Source organism: Mycetomoellerius zeteki, unplaced genomic scaffold (assembly GCF_001594055.1).
Source record: "Mycetomoellerius zeteki isolate Tzet28-1 unplaced genomic scaffold, Tzet1.0 scaffold149, whole genome shotgun sequence".
NCBI classification, from domain to species: Eukaryota; Metazoa; Arthropoda; class Insecta; order Hymenoptera; family Formicidae; genus Mycetomoellerius; species Mycetomoellerius zeteki.
In genome coordinates this window covers 563,425-573,965 of record NW_017256436.1, presented here as the reverse complement: position 1 = coordinate 573,965, position 10,541 = coordinate 563,425, and the positions used below count along the sequence as shown (strand labels likewise).

Below are 10,541 nucleotides of genomic sequence, written 5' to 3'. Positions count from 1 at the left end.
CACTTTTTGAATGTGGTAGGGATAGCGATTATCTCCTTTTACAGTTCGCCAAATTGTTTGTGGTGACACTCCCAATACAGCCGACGCATTCCGAACGCTGGTCTCAGGATGATTGTCAAAATGTTGTAAAATACGATTCCCTGCCTGCAAATCTCTTCGTAACGCTGCTTGAAATCGGTTGTTTTCTTGTCGAATTGAAAATGTTCCAGTCTCTCGCAATCTATTAAATGTCAACATAAACACTCTTCGGTTTGGCACTCTTCTGTTTGGAAATCGTCGTGCATATTCTCGCACCGCCTTTAAAGCATTACCGTTGCAGAAACCGTATACAAAAACCATATCAGCATATTCACTATTAGAATACGTACGCGGCATATTGCAAAAGACAAAATTCATCTACTGTTAAAGGCTTTCAAAGAGCGACTGACAAATTCATAACAGAAAGTGGAAAATGTAATCAAATATGTCGGTGCTAGATATGGCAAGAAATGTAAACATTTTTTTTCGATTTCTCTGAAACGGAGCAAAAACGAGCATATGTCTATAGGACTTTTTTTCTTAGTTTTTTACTCCTCTACACGCTCCCGAAGTTTTGCGATTTAATTTGGAAACACCCATTTTATTTGTATGTATAATATTATACAAATAAATCTTTTTAGAATGTGAAGTATCTACTGAAAGCGAAAGACATTTCTAAAGAAACAAAATATCATTATATATTTAAATATGACATTATATTATATACGTTCACATTTAATTCGACTGACCTCTTGAGAATTATTCATATCAATACGGACTTTTCGAGAAGACGTATCCTGAAATCATGTTAGAAAGAATAAATATATATTAAAACTGTGACATATGTACAAATAAAATTACTATATATATTATTTTATGAAGGTTTATGTTAGAATTTACTGTTATATTAATTTAGAAGCGAGGCAATCATGTTGATGTACATTCTTGTTTTTCATAGATATTGTATAAAATAAATATTTACTTTAAACATATTACTGTAATGATAAATTGCATACTAATTCGTGAATGCATAATTTATTTACTTAAAATCTAAATATCTCATAATTTATTGATTTGAAAGTGTATCTTTCTAGATTTATACTTTAGTATCGATGTCATTTCATACAGATTATAAAAAGGAAATAATGATTGAAGTATAGAAGTTTATGTTTACTTTACTTCGTACATTTGTTTTAAAAAATTCTTATCAGACAATATCAACTTTTGTTAAAAAATATTTAAATTTGTAAGAGATACCTTGATGCAGTAATTTAAATTTATTTCATTTTATTTCAAGAATGAATCATTAATATTATCTTGAACATGTGACAGAATAAACATAAGTGTTATAATTCAATCTGGTAAATCGTTATCTTTACATGGAGGTGACAATTTTCTAGCAGTCTGTAGAATTTTTTTATCAATATTCTTTATATATTTATATCGACCAGTTTGAGTATCTACGCGAGGTCGAGATTGGCTGTGTAGATTAAGCAATCTATTTGGTAACTTTGTATTAATCGTTGATAAACTTCGTTTGCCACAGTTTAATAAGATCTCAGAATCATCGTGCAAAAATGCAAAATCGTTCTTTCGCTGTGCGGATATATGTAGGAGGCTTGATACTGGAAATTGCTCAGGAGACTCGTGGGATGATTTCATTTTAGTAATAGCAACGATACGATTATTAGAATTATACTTGCAAGGTCGGAACATGGGTAAAGGAAGATGAGTCTTCTACAAATGTAGAAAATTGTAGATTTACACTGAAAATTTTACAAATATCCGTCTCTACCTCTAAAGTTGTTTGCTTCAATCCTTTACGCATTTCTTTAATCAAGTCGTCCTTTAAAAGATTACCCATATTGGCATGATAATTTTGTTTTTCCAATGCCACGATTTCCGCCGTCAATGTGTCTTTTGTTTCTGCAGCTTCCTAAAACCAACAAAATATATCTATAAAAATAACAGTATGTATATACATACATATATATATAATTTAAAAGAGAATCAAAACAATTAGATATATTATGATTAAATATATAAATAAAACTTATATCGATAACAGAATTATACACAAAATAAAAATTTTTAAATATAACAAACTAACTTTTTCGAGGCGAGCCACTTTATCCTCCAATTGTTGAACTTTCTTACATTTTTCTTCCAGTTGTAGTTGTAGATTAATTGTATCAACATTGTTTTCGTAAGTATATACCATAAGTTTAGATTCAACATCTTGGAGTTGTCGATGTAAATTCTTGTTTTCCCTATCTTTCGCATCTAGTATACTTTCCAGAATGTCAGGTGTTAAGATAATCTGAACAGCAACATAGATTTTAAAAGACTTTTTCAATCTTTAATATTGGAACACGCACAAGCTACATTTTGTATCTTGCTTATAAAATGTAAAGCTTAGCGAACAAAAGCAATTATTATAATATATCAGAGTAGTTCTTTCTTTACAATTTTTATGCTACAACATGATTGCCTCCAAATTATAGAATATATAAACTTTACAGGAATCAGTACCCGAAAATTAATCCAAAAACTCATTAAAATAAATTTCCATTTGCATAATAATTATAAAAAAATGCACTTACATTGCAATCTTGATCAAAAGCTAGTGGATAACTAATAACTTGATTCGCTTGTTTAGCATGTTCCTTAAGTTTTTCACAAAAACACTGAAGTCTAGAAACATATTTTTTTATGGTATCGTCCTTTATTGATAATTCTGTTGTAAGATCTGCTATTTTTCCTTCCAGTTCTAACTGAGATCTGGAAAACATGTTTATATATGTTAAAAAAAAAGTTATAAATATGAATATATATAAAAATTTAATAACAAAAATAAAAAATATACGAATATAATAAGAACAGAATTATATTTTTATTTATAAAAGTATGAAGATTTAAAGTAAAGATAATAATTGTAATATCATGAATATTTCAAAAGTAATAACAATATTTTACATATATATACATATATATAAAATTTGCATATCTTACCTGATCACTTTTCTTTCATTTTCCTGAAGTTGTTCTATTTGCAGATTCAAGGATTTTATATGATCAGTATCTGTCTGCTCCTAATTTGAAAATATGTATAATTAAATGTAATACTAAAATATTAATATAACAATTAAGATTTCTCGAAAATATAATACTTCAGCAAATGGGGCTACTGGCAATTTATTCAACACGAAATATATGCATATATGTGTATGTGTATATGATAATAATTCAATTTAATAAAGGTGTAGGGAGATAAGAAAAACTTTTTAGCTTGTATTGTGAATACATGGTACAGTATTACATGCTTTTGCTTAACAGACAACTTGATCTCTGAAATTTATCATGTTCTATGTCTAAAACAAATCGGAGCTTTCTGGCTGCATTTACACACATATTTACCTGATTGCAGATACAGCTGAAACAGTACAAAAAATTTTGTCTTAAATACTTTACAACAATGCAAGATATAATGCCAAATATCATATGTTAACCTTCCACGTGGTCCAACGTTTTTTTCACTACTTTCCTAATCCAATCAGATCACTAGTAGTACCTGATAGAATTTTTAAAAAGTTTTTGGTTACATTCTAAAAATTCTAAAAAAATTTTAATATACTCTTTCAACATTCAAGAGTACAATTTTACAATATGATCCTAAATGTTTCTCAATTTTTTGTATGTGTCCGAATTTGAGGCAGAATAATTCAAAATTGAAATTTTGCCTGGGTCTTCAAATCTCTGGCTAGACCACGGAGGATTAATTGATAACATGATCAACTTACTCTAGAACTGGAATATCCTCAGGTTGAATCTCAAAGAACTTGATACCTTCAAGGCTCCAAATGTTTTGTCGACGCGCACGACGAATCACCTCCAATAATCCCCTAATGTCACTTTGTAAATATTCTATTTTTTGTTGTAAATATTCCTCGTCCTTTTCCAGCTGACTGACGCGATTTGAAAGAGTATTTAAAGCCTATAACATAGAGACGATATGTCTTGATTTAATGATGAGATTATTAAACAAAACTAGATGATCTCTCTTGCCTTTTCCGAATGATCAGATCTTGTTAAATTATCCACGACCATCTGCGACGATTGTTTTAGTTTTTCCTCTAGTAAATTAACTCTACTACACGCAGCCTGCTCTAAATCTTCCACTGTATGTACTAACATCGCGTTTTGCTCCCCTAAATCTTTGATCCAGTCGCTCATCACTTGTAACTTCATCTGTAAAGGAATTTTCTTCATAAATTGCTTCAAACACAAATAAAAAAATAATTACTAAGCGGCAATTAAGAGAACTTAAAGAGTACATATAAAAAGTACAAACAGAATTGGCAATAAATGCAAACTAATAACAAAGCTACTGCTTACAGAGACTCGGTCGGAATCGCCAATAGATTCCCGATCGATCTTTTCGATACGACTCTCGTACAACTTGCGGAATTCATCGAGGATACGTAGACCCTCGGTCTCGCCGCACGACTCGCCAACATCGGCTGTTCTACAGTCCGGGTCTCGCTTAACCAACGTCGGGACGTTGCTCACGTCCGTAGAACTTGGCAAACTGGAGCTGACCGAGTGCATTGCTTTCCGCGAGCACGATTCCCGAGCGATTGCTGACTGACGGATTTAAGGTCTCCCTACACCTGGGTTCGACGAAAACTCGAGCCAATGTCAACACACTATCTCGCCATTTTAGCAACGTCGTCCATGAGTGACAGGCGTAACGAAGAGAGGTGCTCCAGTCAACTCCGATGTTTACCAGGTGTTTACTAGAGGTCCCGTAATATAGGAACTCTAGTAAAAAAACAGCTGGTAACAGCGGAGCATTCATAATAAATAGTTTCTGATTGGCGGCCGCATATGCGTCCATATGAGAACGCCCTTTTCTTACATCATGAGGTCGATTGTGTACCTTGAAACGAGATAAAAATTACAAAAGTAAATAAATTCATTGGATATTGACTAATGAAATTAATATTTGAGTGAATTTGCTCACTTTTATAATTTTCACCTGATACATTATTCTATCATGATCAACTCCCACATGTTTGAATCTATGTATATTTTAAAAAGAACAAAAAAAACCATGTGGTATTAATAATAAATAAAAATTAAAATGATCACGGATTGGAGACAACGAATAATCAGAAATATAATAATTGTAACATATAACTAAAAATTTTCTTTACCAATTCATGCCGAATAATAATGCATACGTTTTTGCGAGGCGCGGTGCAGGCTGAACGGGGAACGGTGAGGCGCGCAGGTTCGGGGTTCGTCTCGTCTTCCCTTCTACCACGGTTCGTCCCGCAGTTCGTGGAGCGCGTTCGCGGGGTACGGGGTACTCGGAGTGTGAGCCAGATAGATGCGCGACGAGGATGGGATTGCCGTGCGGCGACAATGAATCGCGTCGCGAGTCGCGTTCGCGGCCGACCGCGTAGCTCAGGTGCGATCGCAGAGCCGAAAGTAAGGTCGGCCGGCGTAAACGCGGCACCGAGGCGTCGCCGCCTCGTTCTCTGACGAACGTCGATCCTTCACAAAGAGAAAGAGAGAGAGAGAGAGAGAGGGAGAGAGTGAGAGAGGGAAAGAAAAGAGAAAGAGAGGGAGTGAAAGAGGGAGCCCTCCTCTTGGCGGAGAAACGAGACGCAAGGAGGTCCCCGTCGCGCGAGCTGCTTTTTTTGGCGAGCGTCGCCGACATGAGCCAGACGAGCCGTGGACGAGCGAGTCGCGTCACCAGTCGCACGAACTGCCCTGTCAGCTGATCGTTTATCGCACAACGAAATGTGAGGTGTTACCTATTTATCTACCTGTCTATTTACCTACCTAACGTCAAGCCAGAACGTCATACTGCTTCCGCGCATCGCAGCTCCGATTCATCCAGTCGTTTCTCCCCGCGTGCAAACTGAGACTGAGCGCGGACCGCGCGCGCCAAGTGCGACAGGCGGGAAGCACAGGGGCACCTGGCACCTGGCACCGGTTAGAATTTACATGGGAACATGGGGAACAAAAATAGCTGTTGCGTTTACTCCAGTCCACAAGTTGGACGCAAGGAGGTGGGGCCCGAGAGCACCACGCGCAACCTGGAGGAACACCTGCCAGAGGGTGGAATTAGCGTTAATAATTTGCAACATATCAGTGAACGCGAGCCAGAAGACTGGGACTCTGATCCGTCGTTGCACCCATGTGCAGGAACTATCTTCATGGAGCGTTCCAAACAAGCTATTGAAAGTGAGTATATCTTGGAGGTTTGGCAGAAAAGATTGGCTAGTGATACATATTTGATCATTCCTGGTCTCTCTTTTCTAGATGGTATGGTGAGGAAGAAGAGTCAACATCAAATAGCAGATACAAGGCCTTTGAAGAAGAGTAGCAGCTGCAGTACAATATATTTAGATGACAGCACGGTTTCACAACCTAACTTGAAAAATACCGTCAAATGCGTTGCCTTAGCCGTTTATTACCATATTAAGAATAGAACTTCGCAGCGACAGATTGATATATTTGATGAGAAACTGCATCCATTAACGGTAATATGTCAAATTATATAAGAGGTTGTCGAGAGATTATTGAGAGATTGAGATTATTGCTTTCTAGCAAGAGATACAGTGTAACGCAATGATCATTTCATTTTTGTTTAAGGCTGATATTTCATGTGTTGTATAACAAACTTTTTAAGCAGGTTGTTTGGCTATAGAAAAGATTTAAGAATCTCTGTCCTATAGCCAAACAACCAATCAATGGGCTAAAAGTTTACTTTTCCTACAACATATAAAATATTAGGCTAACATTGGCAAACAACAAAGATAAATGTCACTGTGTTATACTGTGTCATCTGTGTTTTTTGTTGGGAAACGTCTAGTATATTAGCTGCTAGACCAGTGATCTATTTCTATTGTTTTGTATTTTCGTATATTTACTCATTTAATGTCAATTACATGACTGGTACAGAAAGAAGTCTTAAGATTTTCCTGCGCAAAATTATAGGGCAGTGCTTGAGTAAATCTATTTTTCAGAGGGATGGTGTTTCAGAGGATTACGACAAACATAATCCAGAGCACAAGCAGATATATAAATTTATAAGGACTCTGTTCAATGCCGCTCAGCTTACTGCTGAATGTGCCATCATAACGTTGGTTTATCTTGAACGCCTACTTACTTATGCAGAAATAGACATAACACCGGCCAACTGGAAACGTATAGTACTGGGAGCTATTTTATTGGCGTCCAAAGTTTGGGACGATCAGGCGGTGTGGAATGTGGATTACTGTCAAATACTGAAAGACATCACGGTGGAAGATATGTAAGTCTATTTTCAATTACGTTTAGATTATTGTATTTTCTTTTTTTGAAAATAATTATTGTAATTTCTAATTAGGAACGAATTAGAGAGACAGTTTCTGGAGATGCTGCAATTTAACATAAATGTTCCTTCGAGTGTGTATGCCAAATATTATTTCGATCTTCGTACACTCGCGGAAGCGAATGAATTAACATTCCCTAGCGAACCACTTAGTAAAGAAAAGGCGCAGAAGCTGGAAGCTATGTCCAGAGTTTACGAAGATAAGGTCACAGCCGAGGCTCTACGTACCGGTATTAAAAAGTGGTCCAGCTTAGACAATGTGTGCATAGGCGGACCTAGACGTAGCATTGCTATTTTATCCTAAACATATGTATGGATATAAACGGATGTAAACACACGCAAGGTTACTGCTCCGATTTTAAATGGAGGTATGTGAAATTTTGTAAAGATATCATTGTTACCGATCGATTTTAATGATTTTTGAAAGAGATTGTTTGGATTCTACCAAACATTTGTGTTATACTTCTGTTTAATTATTGTGGAATATTTGATGTATTATATACATCTCTTGGCAAACTGTTTTTACATATTGTCTAAACTAGATGTAAAAATATCGTATGTATACCGTATGTACGGCTAAGAAAGATGTACCATAATGGAAGAATTTCCATTGCAAGTATGGTTTGCAATAACAATCTTAAACCTAATCGTTATAAATATACTTTCAAATTTAGACGTTTCTCAATTCTTTATAATTTCCAATAATACATGTATAATTTGTATTATTTTTGTTATTTGTATTAAAGAATCATAATCACTCCGATAGAGAAATTTTATATTGGCCTTCTTTCTAGGTACAGTTTCTAATCACTCTCTCTTTTTTATTAATTTTTTTATAACATTAATTATGAAAAACTATAAATATTAATCTTATTAATTTGTCGATAAATATCAATATATTTCTGTTGATTGTGTGCAAAGATTCTACTGTCCGGGACCTTATAATGTGGATATGACAAAGCATACGAGAATGTGAGGCGTATTGAAACAAAGGGTGAGAAAGAAAAAGTTTTTAGTCGTAGCATTATCTGTACTGTCCTTATGGGAGAAAATAACTTGTGATATATATTAGTCAACTATTCATTATCCAAAGCATTTTATATATTGACTGAATTTAAGAATCAAAGTTATGGCTGATTTACTAATAACATTCTAAAAGACGAAAATATATATTATACATGTTTCAAATTAAAGATCGATATTTGTTAGTAACGCTACGTAATTTATCGAGATAATCCAATCCGAAATTTACAAGCCAATGCTGTAATGCATGTCACCTTAATATATATGTCCAAATTATTTTTGAATATATTAATATATTTTTTTGATTTATCTATCTTCTCACTGTCATGTACATCGAAGGATTATTATGAGAAAAAAGTTATTCAGGATTTAGAAAATGAATCATACACATTTTTAGTATATACGATCTGTTCTTTATCGATGATCTCTCTGAACTAGTGTTCATACGAGAATGCAATAAATTAAAGTGAAACAAATATGATTTGTTTCTCTTCAATTTATTGCACCTGCTGTCAGAAAGTTCTTCAATAAAGAACGAGCCTATAATATTTCTAATGTACTTTCTTTTGATACATTTTTGTAACATTAGTACAAAAACCGTTTATTGGTTTTTATTTATTTAGAATTATTAGTATTATTAGAATTTTTTTAATCAACAAATGTACAGCATAACAATTTATAAACAAAAATTTTGACACTTAATTCAATATATCGGATTTGATATAGATGATTTATGTAATTTGAATAATAGTACATAGCAAGAACACCATTTACAATAAATATATTATAATAACGTAAATATTAGCAAATCAGCCTTTATAGCTTATTAAGAATGAAGAGCACGATAAATTAGAGTCCGAATAATTGCTTTTATATGGCGCTACTTCCATGGATTTATAACTTTAGATAATGCGCGAGATAAGGGTAAGCCATGATATCAGGCTGCATCTTTTCTCTCTTATAAAACTACTCAGTCTGGTGCAAGGTTATTCACATTATTAATAATAGAATTTCTTTTTAATCGATCTATTCTATTACGATTATTGGAAAGAAAGTTAATTCGATATCAAGTTCACGTTCTTTTTATAATGCAATATGCATTAATTTTAGATACTTTACAGATAATATATTGAGTAAATTCATGAATCTTATTACAAAATTGCATTTTTATGGCTATAAAATTGCTATAAAATATTTAAATCTCACAGCTATGTAAAGTATTTATTTCGTAAAGCTTGCAATTAAATCTTCCAAAGATCATCCAGAAACATGATTACTAAGGAAAAAAAAAAGAACTTAGAAGTTGTATCATATTCACATTTTACTATATGACAAGGATATTAGAATACCATTAATGTACTATTAATATAATCGTGTATCATACGTGCTACTAATTGACTTATGTACGATATAATTTAATATTTTGTACCTACCGGTTAGAACTTTAAATATAAGATAGTCTTATATATTGTATGACTGGTTACGTCTATAAGAATTAAAGTGTAATCTGAAGTTCCGTTGGATTTTCAGAATGCCGTTGATGGAGGAAGAATAATTACAATTTATTATTATTTTTATATTTTATTATATGAAAGTCAGAGTATTGTAACGATCATATTTATAATAGAACGGCTGTAAAGTCCAATGTACATGGGAGGAAACGAAATAACGTGCGTTTGTCAGCTTTTAACGTATAGTATATGCTGGATGATGAGTGTAATGTAACATATTTGCAATTTCTGTCCATATTATAATTTTTCATTTTGCCTGTCCGACAAATAAAAATATATTTTTACTGCATTACATATTATATTATAGGTAACTATATACATACACGCTATGTATGCTGCGGAAATATTTATACAACTTTACAGAGCAATTAATACACCATGCGATGCCAAAATGTTGTTAAAATTATAATGTATAGACAGTTGCACATAACACACACACTCACACACGAAAAGAATATGTACTGTACTGCGGTTTCCGTTCATTTTTATTACATTTTAATTTTCCGACAAAAACTAGATCTTTATAGAATTTTCACGCGCTATTTTTATAAATAGATATTCAGTATAAAGACAATCTTCGAGTCTTATTGCGTCCTGTAAAT

The 10,541-nt window shown here is 33.5% G+C and overlaps 2 protein-coding genes across 2 annotated transcripts in view; one reads left to right on the top strand and one right to left on the bottom strand.

The window, feature by feature from the left end:
* LOC108720382 (uncharacterized protein PFB0765w) overlaps positions 1 to 4,894 on the bottom strand; it is a 14,296-nt gene extending 9,402 nt beyond the window's left edge. Inside the window, exons 1-9 of the mRNA XM_018444365.1 lie at positions 4,414 to 4,894; positions 4,084 to 4,266; positions 3,819 to 4,012; positions 3,436 to 3,451; positions 3,031 to 3,110; positions 2,622 to 2,799; positions 2,129 to 2,338; positions 1,814 to 1,954; positions 768 to 815 (exon numbers count right to left, since the gene is read on the bottom strand). Coding sequence (XP_018299867.1) covers positions 768 to 815; positions 1,814 to 1,954; positions 2,129 to 2,338; positions 2,622 to 2,799; positions 3,031 to 3,110; positions 3,436 to 3,451; positions 3,819 to 4,012; positions 4,084 to 4,266; positions 4,414 to 4,626 — 1,263 coding nt within the window. The 5' untranslated portion in view covers positions 4,627 to 4,894. The remainder of the gene's footprint in view (positions 1 to 767; positions 816 to 1,813; positions 1,955 to 2,128; positions 2,339 to 2,621; positions 2,800 to 3,030; positions 3,111 to 3,435; positions 3,452 to 3,818; positions 4,013 to 4,083; positions 4,267 to 4,413) is intronic.
* A 387-nt stretch (positions 4,895 to 5,281) lies between these two features.
* CycY (cyclin Y) lies at positions 5,282 to 8,493 on the top strand. Its single transcript, XM_018444146.1, has 5 exons — positions 5,282 to 6,273; positions 6,352 to 6,572; positions 7,059 to 7,345; positions 7,421 to 7,773; positions 8,327 to 8,493. The coding sequence occupies exons 1-4, from the start codon at positions 6,042 to 6,044 to the stop codon at positions 7,707 to 7,709; spliced, it is 1,029 nt and encodes a 342-aa protein (XP_018299648.1). The 5' UTR covers positions 5,282 to 6,041; the 3' UTR covers positions 7,710 to 7,773; positions 8,327 to 8,493.
* Positions 8,494 to 10,541: the final 2,048 nt, after the last annotated feature.